The sequence below is a fragment of the Aptenodytes patagonicus genome, chromosome 1 (assembly GCF_965638725.1).
Source record: "Aptenodytes patagonicus chromosome 1, bAptPat1.pri.cur, whole genome shotgun sequence".
Classification (NCBI taxonomy): domain Eukaryota; kingdom Metazoa; phylum Chordata; class Aves; order Sphenisciformes; family Spheniscidae; genus Aptenodytes; species Aptenodytes patagonicus.
Window position 1 is genome coordinate 15286332 of NC_134949.1, and position 19256 is coordinate 15305587.

Consider the following 19256-nt stretch of genomic DNA (forward strand, 5'->3'; position numbering starts at 1 on the left):
TTCTTTCCTGAGCTATTAACACAGGCAGCTCATGAATTGAGCATGTCACAGTCAAGCCATGGTCTTCTGGGCTGTTTCCCCTCAATAGCACCCTCCTGGATGCAAACACTCAATTCGGAAACTCCCAGCAACACCTTTTCAAAGGTCCCTTTCATCTACAACTATTGTGATGCCATTTACTTGAAACAGAGGCAAAAATAAGGAAAAAGATGAACCAAAGTGTGGTTCCCACCTCCAGTGCTCAGCCTGTCAAGATACAGGAGTATATTACACTCTTCTGAGTTGACTTTTTGATGGGATGAAAGTCTGAGAAGCCCCATCCTCTGCGCAGGTGCTGATACCCAAGGGACCATGCAGCCTTGTGCCGGCAGGTTGCCCTTCCTGAGGGCCAGCTCTGCGGCACTGATCCCAGTACTCACCATCCTCGTTCTTAAGCACTCGCTTCCCACCACATCTGCAGCCACTCCTCTGGCACAGGCCCTGCAGTGCCTGCTATCCCAGTGCCAGCAACTTCTGTGCCTAAACCAATTTCTGCTATGTAGCCTTCTGTGGTCCATCAGGGGAATCGCCTCTTCTTGAGGGATTTTCAAAACTCTGCCTTCAAAGTCACTCATTCATTTGGGTTTGTTACACATCCCTAATATCAATAATTCGTCCATGGAGGGAGGGCATTCCTGATGAAATGGCCTTCCCTAGAAGAAAGTGTCCTCCTGTCCTCTTTCTCTGGGCATAGCAGGGATTTGCCTTCCATGCATCTATTTTCTTCTCTTTAATGGAATCCAGGAAGAGTCCAAGGACAATCTGGAGTATTCTAGATCCTCTGAGACCAGAGAGGGAATACCCTCCTAGTATCCACCCATGTGTTCCGCATCTGTATATCATTATTCTTGTCAACCTACCAGACACTTTTGGCGTACTGTTGTACTTTGGAAAGACTGCAGCATCTGGTCTATCCAGTACTAGGTCACCCTCTTCAAGGAGGAAAATCACACCATCTCAGCCAAAGCATTTTGTTATTGGAGGCACATGGAAAAAGACTGGGAAAGAACATCAGCTTCCCAGGGAAGAGCAATTGCTCCCTGCTGGGATGAAACACAAGGCTCCTGCATGTCTGCCTCATTATGTGAATTTAGGAAGACTTCCCATAGCTTCTGAAATGCATCAAAGAGACTCTGAATGTTGTTCAAGAGATGAATATTGTGGGCTATGTCTGTTCAGTAGCTGATAGACAACCAGACGAACAACTATAAAGAGATCCAACTCCATGCCCTGCCTGTTTTCAGCCACATAGCTGTATGCAGGCAAGCTGGCCTAACAAAGCCTGGAGGTACGTCAGTCTGACCAATGTACTTGGGATGACGGTGTCCTACACGCTCTGGAAGGCATGATCTGGCCATCTGCCACATTTTAACTGCAAAAATAAGAGACATATATAAAAAGTTTCTATCACACCTATTTAGCTGATACCTGAGGTGGCATGACTCCAGCTGATTCAGGGTGCAGAAACAGACACCGCTACGTTCCCTTTGGGCTTTGGGGTGCAGAACTTCAGATCAAGAGAGAATAAGGCACAGCTTACTTTCCTGGACACAGGGAGCATGTGAAGAGCAGCAGTTACTGCCTTCCACAAGGGACGAGGATAGTCCCACCCAAACTGGGCTCAGGTACCATGTCCTCCCCTGCTGAACAGCTCAGGCTTCATGCTGCAAAATGGAAAAGACAAAAGAGGATTCACAAAAGTTTACTGGAGAGCCCTGGCTTTCCACTGCAGGCAGGAAAGTATGGGGACATGCATTTTATAGGTAATGTAATATTTGTGATGGTAACTCAAGGAATCCTAAAATACATGGGATGTCTGGCAATACCAGCTGTTTTATCTGGGTGATGCTCCCATGTTTGTCTTTAACCATCCCTAGCAGACATAGACAATGGAGGACCATCTATACAGACCAGACTGCCACGTGATGAAGCACTAATATCCACAGCATAATGCTGCCCTCATTTTGTGTGTAATGGATTGACACTTCCCATCCTACTGGTTCCCAGCTTTTCTTAGCTTTTAATTTCTAGGAAGCAAGTATACAAAGTTTCAGGTCTGAATCTGGCTTTTTACTCATTGTGATTGTGCTGGCTGGCTGTCAAGGCTTTGATTTGTCTGTAAAGACAGAAGCTCTATATTCCAGTGTGAGGATAGGTGTTTATTTAGCAAAGCTACCATTACGATGAGGTACTGTCTCCTGCATATGAAGTGCTGTCACAGATGCAACCCCAGCACCCAGGCGGGATCCCCAGCCTCCTCCTGAAAGAAAGAGAACTGCCCACAGGCTCTCCATACAAGGAATTCAGCACTTTGGAATGAAATCCTCTTATTCAGTTCAAAAAAACCCCAAATGTGGTGATCTTCTGGGCACTCTGCTAAGGCCACCTGTTAAAGCTGTTGGAGAAGGTTAAGGGTATGTTTCCAGAAAAGATCAGGCTGGGAAAGAGCTTTCTTTGTAGGTGCTTCTGTATTCAGCTAAACTCTGTGGAGCAAATATATTCTTACTTGAATGTCTTTTTAGTACTACAAGTATGACAGCAGATCAATTAGCCCGCAGGGTGCCCGGAACTCTGGTAAGAAGCACTTTCATGTGTAAAGGATATGTTACTTCAATATACAGAGAGAGGCAATGAGGTAGTTTAAAGGGAAGGCATTTTACATTACTTATTTACAACAACAAAAATACAGAAATCCTCTGATAAAAGTCTACCCTTACATAACTCCTATGCAATGCAAATATATTTACCTCCTCACAGACAGGAAGATGCACCACCATGCACGCATACAGCTGAGCAAATTTTCAAAGATTAAGAGTAATAAATATCAGGACAGGAAGATAACACAGCAACACAGTTCAGAGAGCTTGTCTGTGTAATGTAGGCTCTGGGCAGCAAATTAGACTCATTATTTGCAGTGTCAGAAACTTTCAGAGACTGAGGAAATCCTATCCGTATCTTATATTTAGGAGTACTTAATATAATGCTATTAGACTAGAGGCCTTGTAGGAAGTGTGAACTCCTTTTCTTTACATTTCTCTTTCTGACCTGTTTCGTTTCCTCTGTCAAGTCCCAACACCACAAGATGATGCAATATTGCATCACCACCTAATACTGAGACCTCTGACAGCATCCACAAAAACTTGTAAGTTTCCTCACCTCTTATGAATAACCAGTGGTCTTAAAGATCTGCTTACACACACTCTGCTACCACGAGGAGTACATGTCTCTCTGATAAACTCATACACATATGAACAGACAAAAATAGGTATTCAAGCCACTAAGAGGTATTATGTGAGTTTTATATCTCAGCTGATGTGTGTACGTATGTGGTATGGAGGAAACAGCTTGCACTCCCACCCCTGTGCTTTAAATACCTATTCTGAAGTATAAGAGCCTAAATCAGTAAAATGGGAGACAAAGCTTTCAGCAGATGTATCTCAGAAGGCTTCTGAACACCTGCTGTTTCCTGTTTTGAAAGCTTTAGATGTTTGAAGTGAGCGATTTTGTGCAGAAGCTTCATCACCAGGAGCACCAACCTAGCAGGAGAAAAGGAAAGAGTGAGTATTTCTTGGAGGAGAAGGGACTAGAGATAGGCAAGACTCTTCTTTTCCTTGTTTGAGCTTTCCTGACTCTGCTTTGCCTACAGAGGTTCACAGAGGTCATTCTGGATCAGGCCACAAGGCTACTTTCATGCCCAGCAGATCTTAAAAGATTCCCCTGGATGCCTCTCCCTGGGAACCCAAGCTCACATAGCAGTCATCTTACAGAGGATTTTACTGCCCACTGGCATCCCTTCAGAGGGATGCAGCAAGAGCCCAGCCTTAATTTGCTCTTCTTCTGGAAACCCCCACCACTCCCCCAGGGCCTTCTACTGCTTCCCCAAGCAATGACCCAGAACAGGCATAAAAAGAGATGGGCTGCCTTTCCCATGAAATAAAGAATGAATGGAGAACAGATCTGCAGGCAACACTTAGCTATCAGTTATATCCATTACACGAGCAGCCACCATACCTAGAACGTGATGCAAAAGCCAAACTAAAATCCAGCTCACTCCTCCTCTGCTTGTTGGCAAATTATAGCAAGAAGAAAAACTTGGGTTTGATACCAAAGTTACCATATGATCGTGCATATGGACAAAGCAACTGCAATGATGTTAACACAACTGATTGCATATTTACATGATCAGTTTTCAGAGCAGAGCTGTAAAATAAAGGGATTCTGTCAATTTACTTTAAATCCTGCATTGAATGCATCATAAAGTGCTTACAACCCAATTAGAAAAATCCAACGTAGAAATTCTGCAAGAAAGGAAAAAGCTACCTAGCATTCCATCAGGAAGCACAATGTATCCCACAATGGTTTTTTTCAGTTTTCTTTACGTAAGGAAGCAATTACAAAACTGAATGTAGCTATTGCTGGGATTAGGCAAGCAGGCTCTGGCTTTGTTGGTACAAGACCTACAAAGCTTCTGCATTTAATTTTTTCCTCTGCTGGCAATAAAGAAAATAAAAAACAACCCAAACTATTAGATACTATTTCCTAAATTGCAATGAACCCAGTCTGTCAATGACAACAGAACATTTACATCTAGTTCCAACATATGTCAGTATATAAAGTTGTTCCTGAGCATTTAATGTGGCTGTTATTCTTTATGGCAGTTCTCCATGAAACAACATAAAAACTTATGTTTGAGTGTGCAGAGGACACAAAAGAGACCATCTCGCATTTTTCCAACTGCCAAAACTCCCATTTAAGATCATGACAGCAATTCCTTGTCATATTTTTATTACAGCTGAAAGATAAAGAAAATAATTGCATTTTGACTGCACCCCACAAGATTATATTAGCAAAATGATTGCTTCTTTGCATGACTAATTTTGATTAAATCAGCTTCATTTAAATACCAAATTGTGTTCTTCACCTTCCTTCATTAAGCTATGGTATTCTTGACTGTTTTAAAGTTCCATTTTTTGTATGGTAAAATGTGCATTTCAATTTATTGTACAGGCTGTTCTTGACTGAAAAAAAAGACCAACAGATAATTTAAGGGAAAGGGTTTAAGTCACATTTGGAAATCAACAGGAATAAAATAATGTTAAAATGTGTATTTCCAAAGAATATACAACCTATAAGGAGAGTATCCTTGGCAATAGGAAAGTTTGTATTACTTGATTTGCCACAAAAGGCAATAAAGAAAACTGTGCTGTATGTAGAGGAGCTGAAGATTAACTGCAAAAATCTAGTATTTTACTAACTTACTAAATTCTGAACAAAGATTTTCAGTTTACCTCCTTTTCTCAAATATAATACATAAAATAATTTATTCTTTCATTGCAAATAACATTATGCTGACTTATAGCTGTTTAAAAAATATTTTATACAATTCTGGCTGAAGTCAACATGAAACATGTCATTTGCTCCAGCTGTAAATTATTCCCTCTATAACTGTCTTTTGACAAAGGACAGTCTTTTTTCTTCAGCTGCCTAAATCTCCGTATGTTTGTGCATCCCCAAATAAAGTCCACAGATTTTACCAGGATTAGTCACCAAACTGGCTACGCTTGTGTTCCTGGAGTGATCTATCTGGGGATCCAGCCAACAACAAAAAAGGCTTCAGATTTTGGTAAGGTTTTTTAATCTCTTTTAAAGTATTCAGTAATACATGTACTGTGCAAAGCTGAACTTCTCTGACTGATATTACCCATTGTATCAGGCAAAACCAAGCACGAAGTGACTGAGTCTTCACCGTGTTTCCCCTGTGCTGCACACACATCACGTGAAGGTTGTTAAAGGTTTTTACTTTGCTTTCATCTTTGTAAAAACGGGAACTTGAGGCCAGAATAGAGTTATGATTTCTTATAGCCACAGTTCAGTGTAATGTATATTCATTTTGAAACTCCATGTTTATACAATAGTTTCTCAATTACTTTCTACTTCAGGCTGGTATTACGATTCTTAATGTTGTCATGCAAATGATTTTTTAAGTTAAAGGAACCCTACTGCTATAATGACAATTATCCGACTTTTTATAATAGCATCTGTATGCATAACATACTACTTATTTCTTTCTGATGTTTTCTTTCTATGGAAGTTAATATGTACCTAGAAAAATCAAATTCCTTTTTATAGTCTTTGTGGCAACCTATGATCTTGTAAAGCGCTCCCTGAAGATACGTGTCAGCATGGCTTTCAGGGTGAGCGTGTGGGCTCTGTGCCGTACAGGGTTCACCTGTGAATCTCATTGCAAGATCAGGGTCAAAAAAGGTCTCGGCATAATCATGGAAAGAGTTTTGATGTTCATTCCAAAAAGGAGCTGTGGAGATACAAACACTCAGCTCCGTTCAGAGCCAAACAGCCAGCAGCCAGGGTGGGGAAAGAGCGGTGAGGGGGAATTGTTTGTTTGTTTGAATTGGATGTGAATGGTTATGCCTGAGCTGCATTTGGAGTCCTGGCACCGTAAAGCCGATGAATTAATCCTCCTGCTGTGGGCAGCCTTGGCAAGGCCTTAGCTGGAGTAGTACTATGTCCAGTTTTGAGCAGTGCCTTTCAAAAACAACGTGGCCCATTTGGCAAGAGCCCGGAGGCGAGCTACAGGAAATTGCAGGAGGTCTAAGGAACATGACCTAGAAGGAGAGAGGCACGGCTGCCCAGTCTGGAGATGGGAAAATAGTAGGAAAACAAGAATACAGCACCTTTGAACAAAAAGTAGCTGCAAAAAAACGGAGTAAGACAAGTAAGAGGCTAAACTTGTAGGAGCAGACATTAAGACAGCATGAAAATCTTTCAGAAGGCGGCCACTGTGCGCTAGAGCAGATTGCCATCACCAGGGGTTTTTGAGGACAGCTTAGACAAACTAACTCTGTCCTCTGCTTAGCGCGTGGGGCTGGCCGGGCAGCCCCAGCTCTGGCTGCTGGCACCGCCGCGGTGGTGGCTGCTCAGCAGAAGCCTGCCGCCGGGCACGCCAGCGTCGGGGGCCCCTGGGCAACGAACACCTCGTGAAGCTGCTTCCAGGGAGGTTTTCCTGCCTGTACTGACACCAGAACAGGTCCTGCCTGCCTTGTGCTGGTGATTAAACCACACTAAGGCTGTGGTGCTTTACCCTAATAGTGGATATATCCCCACTCCGGCTGATGTGGCCGTACCGGGCCAGCGGGTCCCGGACCGCGGCAGGGCTGCCCGCCGCCTCCAGGCGGCAAGGCCGGGCACCGCGTTCCGCAGACCCGCGCAGCGTCCCGATCCAGCGCCAGCCCCTTCCCCGGACCCCCGCCTCGCTCGGGGTAAGGGGTCCGGCCCCGACGCCCGGCTCGGCGGGCCGCGGCGGGGGCCGGGCGCAGCGGCGGGGGCCGGGGCCGGGCGCCCCGGCAGGGCCGGGCGGCGGCGATCGAGCGGGGCGGGGAGGCCCCACAGCCGGTTCCCTCTTTGCCCGGCGTGTGATTGGCGGCAGCTCCGGAGCTGCCTACCGCCGGCCATGGAGCCTCCCCTCCGGCCCCCGGCCCGCTCCGCTTCCTGCTGAGGAAAAACACCTGTCTGGAGCCGGGGCCGCGGCCGCGCCGCTGCGGTGAGTAGCTCCGTCCCGGGGGCCGGCGGCGGTCGCCGGCGGACCCTGCCCCAGGCCGGCGCTGCCCGGCCGTGCCCGAGGCCCGGGCTCGCAGGTGGCGGCGGGGGCGCAGGGCCAGGGCGGCGCGGCCCGGCTCCCCGCGGTGGCGGTGGAGAGACCGGCCGGCGCGCCCGCGGCTGGCTGGCCGCGGTCCCCGGCTGCCCCGCCGGGCTAGGCGCGGCGAGGTTTGCCCTCATGCGGCCACGACTCCGCTGCTGCTCCCGCGGACGCTGCGGGGCGGCCCGGCCCCGACCGCCATCTCGGGGCGGCGGGCGGGCAGGGCGGGCGCGGCCTCGGGGCCCGGCCGGTGGGCCGGGTGAGGGAAGCAGCCTCGGCCCGCTGCTCCCCGTCGCGTCGCGCCTCCCGGGCCTGGCGCAGGCGAAGCGCTTCGCCTAGAGCCCCCTTCCAGCAGGGCATGTGTGACTGACCGGAGTCAGCACTGCAGTCTGAGTGCTGACTGACTCTCAGCCTCAGCTGAGAGGCTGAGCGCCCCGTACGCTGCCCGGTCCTTCGCTGCTCGCGGCCTTGGTCCCGGCTTACATCGTGGCCCAAACAAGAATTACAGGTTTGATGCAAAACCTGTTGACGAAACTATTAGTATGTTGAACAATGCAAAGTGAAGTATCACACTAGACAGTGTTAGCAGTTCCCTCTGGTCTTGAGATCTATGAGTCAGCTCTGCTACAACACAGCTTTTAAACAATAAATAACTGTATTTCCTCATCCAACAAATAATAACCTCCTGTGTCTATCTGGTACATGTAGACCATAAAACCTTTCCCCACCACAAATCGTCTGAAATAATAGCTGAGGGCATTCGGGAGTTGGTTGTCGGTGTAGATTAGATCATGCCGTTAACGATCAGTATTTGCAAACCGGGCACAAGTTGAAAGGACAGGCACTATCCAAATAGCTCGTGTGTCCCTGCAGGAGCCATAGCTTCGATCTCTGTGTTTTCAAACTCCATGAAGTGTTGGTTTGAAGGTAGATCACCTGTAACTTGTATAACTCCAGTTAACTAGAACTTTGCCAAAATTCTTACCTAAGTTTTTGCAACCAGCTAGCAGTTACTATTTGTTCCAGAAGCACCCCCAAATAGATAACTTGTGTAGAAACCAAAATATGCAAAGGTCTGTAGTGAAGGCAGTGGGGTCCTGAAAATACTACAGCTATACTAGCAGTCTGATTGACTCAACAACCTCCAGACTGAGATGTTGAGCTGTATCTGCTGATTAGTATACTTTTTGATGAAGCATGTGACTATATTATCTGTGAAGTTTACTTGCTAGTGGGAACCTGCACTGATTTAATTCCTGTGAGAGCTAGTAGTTGCTAGAGGATTTGACAAAAGAACTGAGGAAAGTGGTTTTTGTTGTTGTGTTCATGCTTAACATGGCCTGCATAGCTCAGCACTGGATCGTCATAGATGTAGGGAAGATATATTGTACTCCTGTCCAGCAAATGCAAAGCGGTCTCCTGCTACAGAACAGTGCTGGCAAGCATATGTGGTATGCTGCTTGGAAGACTTTGGGTCATGTCATGGTAGTTTTGGGGGGGGTTTTAGTTTATCTTTAAAGTTAACTTTATCTGAAACTCAATGTAAACAGATTTTTATTATATTTGCATAATGTGTGCATGAGGTAGTTCTTACTCTGATAGAGAGTGCCTATTTTCTTGCAGGTTATGTTGTCTGGGAAGGAGTTCACACTAAAGTGAAAAGAATAATTTTAAAATAAGGTTTTTCACATGGTGGATTAAACCAGAAACAGGAACTAATATAGAATAAGCATGAAAATAACTGGTGAAGAATAAGTAACTGGTAAAACTCTAACACAGTTCTAACAAAGCAGTGGTTTGACAGATATCTTGAATTTTTTGTAGCAGAATATATGAAGTAATTCATGATAATACCACATTGTCTTTTTAAGGCACCTTTCAGCCAATGTTTTCAAATCATTTAACAAGTTTACTCATGAATTTATCTCCTAATCCTGCTGTGAATTATGTTTCAGTCTCAGTTATCCTAAACTGTGCTGGCCCCATTTCCTTCCCTTCTCTTCCCTCCCCTGTTCTACCACTCCTGCAAGTGATGAGTCAGATCGAGGAACTGATCCAGCTGAAAATTAACCAAATTTTTTTGTTGTTCTTGTTATGATCAGTTTACTGACCTGAGCGATGAGATAGGAACATGACTGGAGACAAAGGCGAGCCTGTCTGCTTGTCTTAGTTACCCTTTATAGGACTACCTCCTCCTGCTCCTTTGCACCCCATCAGGATTCGTGGACCGGTGGTAGGACAGTTCTCCTAATACAGGGAAATTCGGGGTTGATGAGGCTCATTAGAATTAGAAATTTAAAAAAAGTGATTTTTTTTTTTTATTTTTTTGTGGTGTGGTCGCAGTAGGCATATAGAAACGTCAATATTCTCCATTATAAACATCAAAGTTTTCTGATGCATACGCATGAGGAAATATGGTTTTGCCATGCCTACACATGGATTAGCAGAAAATAGATACAATTTGGTGTCACCCTAAGAATGGGGACGCTTTTGTGTCTCATTGCAGAGACAGATTAGAGACAGTCATCGCTCCAAGAACTGGCTTCTGAAGCTGATGAAAAGGGGTCAGAGCTGAACTGGAGATGGAGAGTGGACTGGACTAGGTACGACAGGTCACAGCCCAAATGAATGTGGGAAAAGAAACAGTCTTGTATGGGCAGTTACACAAGTGTCATGCATTGTGCATTGTATCTGATGCAGTTTGGGGGGAATATCTGAACCTTTCACAATATTGCTCTACCTGTCTTTTTAAGTGCATGAGAGTGTCAAACATTTACATTCATTGAGCAGTGTACAGGGTAGTTCTCTGCTGCATGAGGTAGAGATGCTGCCTTTGACAGTCTTGATGGTCTTGATTGATGGAGTAGTGCTAGAATAGCTTAGCAGGAGATGGAATATTTGTGTGTATATGTGTTTGAAAAATTAATCTTTAAGTGCATAGCACATGGCAGCAAAATGAGGACATTTTAAAACAGCATGCTTCCTTAGGTCTGGCAAAACCCAATGAAACCAAAATGAATCCAGGTTTACTTAACAGGGTCAGCACAACGACTTTTAGAACGAGGGATATTTGCTAAAAATCTTTGTAGCCTGTTGGCATGAAAAAACCCTTACTGCTAGTTGCTTATGTTTAAATGAAGAAAAATACGCGACTATATTTCATGTTTTAGAAATTATACTTCAAAAGACAGACTCTGCAAAAACATTGCAAAGTCAAGCTTTCCAAAGTCAGGGAATTTCAAAACATAGGTTTTGCCAAACACATTTTCCCCTTCAGCATTGCTCCTCTTCTTTTCCTACACCTCCAGCTCCTTTTCCTTTTTATGTGAAACTGGCTGCTTCCTTCCCCTCCATTATCCTGGGCACTGCTGTTGAGGTTACAGGTGGTCAAGTTTTCCAGCAACTGAGTGCTTTTTTCAGACGAGAGGAGGACCTGAGAGGAAAGTGGTGTGTAGTGCTGAGATGCCACAGAGACTGTGGCTGATGAATGCTGACAGGTTGCACATGCACGGAGAATGAGTGTTGGAGATGTCTTGGCCAAGATGGGTAGATTTCATGGCAGTGACAAAATGTTCGGGGCAACTTCACCAGTTCCTTGAGAAATTTCAAATACTGGCTCTAAAAGGTAGAGGGAGCTAGGACAGAGTGTGTTTTCCTCAAACTCACTTCCTGAGAAAAATAACCTCTAAAAAGAAATCAATCTTAGCTGCCAAGCAAAATGATGCTCTGAGAAAGAAGAGCATGTCTATGGTGGAGGGTATTTTCTTTTTTTAACCCTGGCAAACTGTTAATTTCAGAGGTTGTGAGTGGCACATTGGCGGTAGGTAAGAGACTATCAGATTTTTTTGCCAATAGAGGGAGCTTTCCCCCTCCCCCCCGCTTTTAATAAGAAGGGTGTTTTACGAGATGGGAAGCGTGCATATGTTAAAAAAAAAAACCACCACCACTACTTCACTGTTGCTAAAAGACCTTTCAGTTGTTTCATATTTTGCTCTCCTCAAGAGTCATTATTTTTGTAGGATATGTACTGCTGTAGGATGTGTACTCCTTATTGCTCTTCAAAATGGTTGGTATTTCACTGGAAAAGTTATAAGGAAAAAGGAAACGATTAGAGGTTTTTCTGTCTTTTCTTTCTGATTTGTACATGTTTTCCCAAATCTTTTCCTGTGGGGACTTTTTTTAGTAAAGGAACAGCTCTTCAGGTTGTAGTTAACCACAAGAATTAGGGTTGAAAGTCCATGGTTTAAATTTTTCCCAAATCTTAAGTCATCATTTCTAGTGGATTTCACTGTGTGTTTGTAATCATATAGGAGGAAGATTGCCCATCGGTTCTATTGCTGGGGTTACCACACAAGATCCTTGGCAGACACCATCTCCATGTGATGCCTGTATGGAGACTGGCTTAAAACACTCTAATGAATTTGAGTTGGGAATTCTCAAAGGGCTATCACCATGAAAATAAAAATAAGGAAACATTGCAGATTTAGGTGTCTTTAGTATTTTTATTTAACTCTTTTATAAAGTAATTAGGCTCTCCAAAATATAATGTTTTTAAAATGTTTTATTTGGATTCATTAGATTTATTGCCTGGATTATTCTTAGCTATTTTTAAAAGGCTTTAAGCATGTCTTCTATGCATGTGTGTTAAAATTAAATTGGTGTACTGTTGGTGTATTTTTACTGTTGTAACAGGAAAAGCATTCTGACTTTTTTTTAAATGAGCGATCATATGTATAATCAACTTGGTTAAAACTTCCTTCCTGGTAAGTGCATCACTTCCTTTGCATCTGGATATGAGGGCGAGTAAGAAAAGCAGAACAGCTTAAACAAAGAAATTTTTTGTGTGAATGATCTTCCTTTAAAAAAATAGGAACTTCAGACATTAAACAAATGAATCGTCTTCAGCAATTCAGCCTTTATTTTATAAGCAGGTAATATTTCCTTGTGCTTTGTGAATTATAGAGGTGGTGTGTCCACGGTCGTTGCTTTCCGGAACTTGAAAAAATAATTTTAGTTAGCATGCTATGTTGTTTCAGTTTAACCTTTTATATTTTTATCTTCTTGTTTTGTTATCTGCTAAGGCATCGTTACAGTGGTTTTAGTTTTTCCAGCAGTTAGAGAAAGATTCTATGTGTAGAGCATCATCTGGAAAAGAAGTTTAGTATGTTGCTGTAACTTAGCTTGTGCGAGCGCGTTAATCAGCGCTGCCTTCCTCTCCCAAGCTCTTGGTGAATAATTTCCACTTTTATATCGTTCAATGGAGATTAACTGTGAGCAACAATATTTTTTGTTTACTGAAAGCTGATAAGGTAGACTACTCGTGTTTGAAGTTGTTTTACAGGTGTTTTAGGTGTGATTTGATGTATAGGGTAATAAATCGGCATCAGCTTGGGTGCTTTTTCTTCTGTAACAAACTAATAGTTTATACTGGAAGTGTTTACTTTTAAAATGGATGGATGTTATCAGTCTGGTGAATTAATGTATTTAAAAGAAGCCTATCTAAGGATACTGGGCTTGAATTTAGATGCATGTTAAGTATCTGTCTTCAGAAGTAGTCCCTGACTTTTGCATCCTAAGGGCTTTTTTTGGTGTAAGTCCTTATTCCTCATCACTAAAAAGAGAGGCAGAGGAAAATGGGAATAGGCTCAACCTCTGTCCAGTCTGCAAATAAATTGCTTGTTTTGTTACTTTCTGTCATTCCTGGAGCTCGATGGGATCGAGTTATGCTCATACACGGTAGTGTGTCTTTTGATTTCTATGAAAATCTACTTACGGTAATATCAGCAGCATCAAAACAGATGAAGCAGCAGAAGAATCAGTGCTTGATCAAATAGCTGCAAGAACAAATCAGTATGGAGGAAATACATAGTCAGACTGCTTATTCTCAGTGAAATCTGGGAAGGCTGTTTGAAAGCTCTATTTTAATTATTTAATCATTGGAGGGTTGTTGTGTTTTTTTTATATTTGGTACTGAATTGAGTGGATTCCGTCTGAGGTAGCTTATGTAAATCAAGTATTTATGACCAGAAATTAAGGGGAAGGGGAAGTATAAAAAGCGTATACATAGCAGGATTCTGATTGGCCTGTGATTTTAATTAAGAGTTAAAAAATAAGAGTAAAGAAAAATGTAAATGAGAAGGTAATCAAGTATTTGTATGTTTTGCTAGATTTCTTCTGGCATGGAGTTGGGGGATTATGAACAGCCCGTTGTTATGAGAGAGGAAAACAAACGAAGGAGAAGAAGAATGAAACCTCATTGTACATCGAGTAATTTGTCGTCAATGGAACTGATATCCATTGAGTTTATTTTACCTACAAGCAATAAACATACTAAAGTACCAGAAATGATGTTACTTGAAATAGCTGGCAACTGTACCGTTGAGCAAATGAAAGCACAGATTTGGATGCGTGCAATAGAGATGAGTCAAACCACGGACTTCTACCACGCATTCACCCCAGATCAATTTATTCTGCAGTATCAGAAGAAGGGGCAATGGTATGAAATTTATGATAAACATCAAGTATTACAGACATTAGACTGCATACTGTACTGGAAAGTGTTACAGAAAAAGGTAGGCAAGATCTATGTTGTCCAGAAACAAAAACCATCAGAAGAAGTTCAGGAATTTCAGCGGCAACTTAATGATTTAATTGGTTACGATGTCACTGATGTAAGCAACGTGCATGATGATGAACTAGAATTTACCCGTCGCAGATTAGTCACTCCACGAATGATAGAGGTAGCCTGTAGAGATCCTAAATTGTATGCAATGCACCCATGGACTACATCTAAGCCACTCCCAGAATATTTATTTAAAAAGATCACTAATAATAACATTTTCATAATCATACATAGAGGAACAACTAGCCAAAAAATTAAAGTGTCAATAGATGACACTCCAGATATGATTCTCCACAGCTTTTTCACAAAAATGGCAAAGAAAAAGTCTTTGATGGACATTCCTGAAGATCACAGTGAACTGGATTTTGTTCTCAGGATTTGTGGCAGAGATGAGTACATTACTGGAGAGACACCAATCAAAGATTTTCACTGGATAAGACAGTGCCTTAAGAATGGGGAAGAAATCCACCTTGTCTTAGACAATCCCCCTGACCCAAATGAGGATGAGGTTCAGAAGGAGGAGTGGCCCTTGGTGGATGACTGTACAGGAGTTACAGGGTATCATGAACAATTGACAATAGATGGAAAAGATCATGAGAGAGTCTTCACTATCTCTTTGTGGGATTGTAATAGGAAATTTAGGGTGAAAATAATTGGCATTGATATCCCAGTTTTACCGAGAAATACTGATCTTACTGTGTTTGTGGAGGCTAACATTCAACATGGGCAGCAGCTCCTTTCACAGAAGAGGACTTCATCAAAGCCTTTTACTGAGGAGGTTCTGTGGAATATTTGGTTGGAGTTTGATATCAAAATCAAGGATTTGCCTAAAGGAGCACTCCTGAATCTTCAGATATACTGCGGCAAAGCACAGGGACTGTCCACAAAGACGAACCTTCAGTCACATGAATCCCCCAACTCTGATTCAAAATGCAAAACTCAGCTTCTCTATTATGTCAATCTTTTGTTGATAGATCACCGTTTCTTGCTGCGAAGTGGGGAGTATGTGCTCCACATGTGGAAAATTCCAGGCAAGGGGGAAGAACAAGGAAGTATTAATGCAGACAAACTCACATCAGCAACTAACCCGGATAAAGAAAACTCAATGGCTATCTCTATCGTGCTGGACAAATATTGTCACCCAATTGCCTTGCCCAAGCACAGGATAACGTCAGACCCCCAAGGGAATAGGACACGAGCTGAAATGCCCAACCAGCTTCGCAAGCAACTTGAAGAGATCATAGCAACTGACCCACTTAATCCACTTTCTCCTGAGGACAAAGAACTGTTGTGGCACTTTAGGTATGAAAGCATAAAGCACCCCAAGGCGTATCCTAAGCTGCTTAGCTCTGTGAAATGGGGACAACAAGAAGTAGTGGCCAAAACATACCAGTTGCTAGCTAAAAAGGAGGTTTGGGATCAAAGCACTTTAGATGTTGGACTCACAATGCAACTTCTGGACTGTAACTTTTCAGATGAAAATGTCCGAGCAATGGCAGTTCAAAAACTGGAAAGTTTAGAAGATGATGATGTTCTTCATTATCTTTTACAGCTTGTGCAGGTAAGGTGAATTTGCATTCTTGAACCCTGCCTTCCACGAATATTTGCATTACCCCATCATCATTCCCATCTTAGTGGGTCTAGTTAGTAATCCCTGGTTTTGAAGTCTTCAGTGTTTAGTCAAAGCAGTGGTAGTAACCAAATTAACCCCAAACACACTTTCTATATTTCGCCTTTTGCCTATGTTGTTATTTTTGTGTTACCGTTTCCTTGTGTCTTACAATTTGCATCTTGTGTTTACAGTATGTTTTTCTAGAAATTGTCAACACTAGCACAGCTATGATGGGAGCAAATCCTAACTGTGCTGTCTCTAATCCTGTTCATATCAGGTCTGAATCACACAGCACTGAAGAATTGTTGCCCAGCTTTACCAATAGTTTAGAAGGAGTGTAGACAGAAAGAAAGTTAAGGTGGATGTTGACACGGGCAAGGCCTGAAGAAAAATCTGGGGTTGGGTTTTAGGTCAAAAATAAGTGTAGTTACATATGTTGCAATGAGTTCAGTCTGGTACTGTTAAGGGGACCAAATTTATCTAGAAGCTTCCAAAAAATTTTAAAAAGTAAATAAAGGGTCGCTAGGACTCCATAATAAGATTAATTCATTCTGGGAAGTTGGGTGAAAAATTGTGGGTTTAATGGCAATGAATCACCGCTGTATCGATTTGAAGCGCTTTGTGTGCGGATCTGCCAAATGAAACATCGGGAAGGTTTATATCAGTTATACAAGAAAATTGGTTTGCTTTTTTGCAACGCGGTGCTGGAGCTGTGCAGCCTGGCAGTGGCAAAGTCATGTCTGATGGCTGATGAAAGGTGTAACCCTGCGGTTCTTCCTGGTAAACGCGTCCCCTGAAGCAAGGCGACTCTGCAGGCTTCCCACACCCGACAGGGCTCTGGTTCGTGCAGAAAGGCTGTCGCCCCGCAGAGCAGGAAATACTTTTTTCAGAGAATCAGAGGACAAAATCGGCATTTGAAATTAAAAAAAAAAAAGGAACTGCTGCAGCCGGGGAAGCTGCGGGATAGGGCTTTTAATTTCTGCAGGTTCAGAGAGAGCCCAGGTTCCCAGGAAAATGAAGTCAGTATTTCAGATTTTGCTGCGCATCAGTAGTGCTTTAAACAAGGCCTTTTTAGCCTTGTCTTTGCTTGTCTGAAGATTAGGCTCCCCAGGCAGAATTTATGCACTTCTGCATTAACCAAAGGAGTCGCTACGGTTACCTCACTGGGCCTCCCACGTAGCTGCTGCTATATATATACTTGGCTTGTGAGCTTTTGCTGTCTACATGTGGCTCAGCAATTTTACTCGCTTTTGTATCCAAATTAGGGGTTTGGGTTGGTGATTGGTTGATATCAAAGTGCCTGAGAGAATGGGGGAAATACCGAGTTTTTTCCATTTGTTTTTGAAATTATTTGTTTTCAGGAAGTACAAATCTGGAGAGTTTTAAAAAGAATAAATCTCTCTAACAGTAAATTAAATTGCTGTAGCATAAAATCATAGTAGCTTAACTTCACTGTGTCATTTTTAGTAAGAAATGTAGTAAGAAATTAAAAGATTGCCATCCCCAAAAAGGAGAAAAATACTAGATCTCAACTTTCACCTCTCTGCTGGTTCCTTGTCTTTCCTTCCTTGGCTAACAACAGAGCATAGGCCGTCAGCATCCTGCAGCAAACTATTGGTACCACAGTGTATTTGAAAATCCACGTTTTTCAGAGAATGGATGTCAGCCATTCCTCTGCTCTAATGGACACATCCGAGATGTCTCTTCTGCAAACGGTCATCACTTTTCACATGCATGCCTTCATGAAAGCTTTATGGCTTATTTCACTCTGCACAGGATATTCCCATTTTACCTCCCAGTAGAGTTAGAAATCAAACAAACATTTTATTTTCACCCAGGTTTATCCCAAATAGAAGCAGCCATGCCATAAATAAACCTGTTGAGCTTCCTATAAAGGTCTGTTCTCTGTGCAGTTGACAGAACATGAATAGGATAATTAAAATACAACAAAATCCATTGTAAACCAAACACCAATGACTGTACTGCTTGTATATGGCAGCGAGTAAAGCTCTTCTGCTGAACTGACAAGGCAAAGTTACGTGCAGGGACCTGATGAAGTGCCAGCAGATGTTTTTTAATGGCTAGCTTTTATGTTGCTATTCAAATGTTGATATTTGACTTTGTGAAGAAAAAAGAAAAATGGGATTGACTTTTTAAAATAATTATTTCTAAAACAGAAGCATAATAAGGATGCTCATAATACATTTTTCTAATATTCTTTTATGTTAAAATATATTTGCAACCTTAATATAAGGAGGTTCTGTTTTGAAGCAATGGCCGGTTGTTTGGCTGTATTTCATTCTTAAATTGTTTTTCAGGGATATGCACTGAGAACATTCAGCAAAGTATATACCAGAATGAGGTTTTTAATAGGCTTTCTTGGAACTGTAAGCAAATCCATTTGAATTTATGTAATAATTATAGCTTTTGGGTGCCTTATTGCAGTGAAAATTAATTTTTATTAAAAAACCCTCATACCTCATAATCTCTTACATACTTACACAAAGTAAAAGGATCTATATATTTTAAAATCAGTTTATGTTTGTGAGTTCTCGTTATCTTTCCTAAATAAGATGGTGTTGCTTGGGGAAATAAAACAGTATTGCAGAGGTGGTCAAGACAGTTCTTGCAGAATTATGATACTGTAGAAGGGCAAGTCTGGTGCTTGGCTTTCTTGTCTGTCTCTTAGCCAGCAGCTGGAAAGAACAAGTCTTCGTGGCATTTTTATAAGTTGGTTCATTCTAGAATGTTGACTGAAAAAGCTCGATTTTTTTTTTTTCTGTTGAATAAACCCACAGGATGATGTACATTTCAGAAATAGTGTTGATATTTTAATAATAAAAAATACAACTGTGTGCCGCAGTACTTTTAAGAGTTTATAAAACCCTGTGATTTGTTTGATGAATTTAGTAGACCTCTGCTGATGGCTTGGTTGCTTCTTTGCAAGCTTCAGACCACAGTGATCTTGAAAGAGCCATTATATTGTGTTGAATAACTATCACTAGAGGTTTGCATACTTTGTTGCTTCTGAAAGCTGAGCGTACTACATGCACCCGGCTCTCTGCACATCCCTTTGTTTTCCCTTAGTCTCCCTATGTGCCGCTTCCTGGCTCTCTATTTCCAGAACCTGAAGCCATTCACCAGCCCCCTCAGTCCACGACAGGGATTTTGTGACTCTTTTCCAGAGATTGTATGCTTCTTATTTCTTTTTTCTTGCCATGGGATACACATGCATATCTTTTTTCCCCCATTAATCTTAATACAAACCTCTTATAGACTTGAGTCCCTCAAGCAACAGGAAAGAAGCTGCTGGAAAAACCACTTGAAGT

General features: G+C 42.4%; 1 protein-coding gene across 3 annotated transcripts in view; it reads left to right on the plus strand.

Annotated features, from left to right (window-relative positions):
- Nucleotides 1-7019: 7019 nt before the first annotated feature.
- The window catches only part of PIK3CG (phosphatidylinositol-4,5-bisphosphate 3-kinase catalytic subunit gamma), a 36882-nt gene continuing 24645 nt past the window's right edge, over nt 7020-19256 (plus strand). The window contains exons 1-2 of one of the 3 annotated variants that reach the window (XM_076328615.1): nt 7020-7084; nt 13861-15876. In XM_076328615.1, coding sequence (XP_076184730.1) covers nt 13873-15876 — 2004 coding nt within the window. In that variant the 5' untranslated portion in view covers nt 7020-7084; nt 13861-13872. Of the gene's footprint in view, nt 7085-7428; nt 7598-12603; nt 12625-13860; nt 15877-19256 lie in introns of those variants that run through there. The other 2 variants (XM_076328609.1, XM_076328620.1) reach the window with 2 other exon arrangements.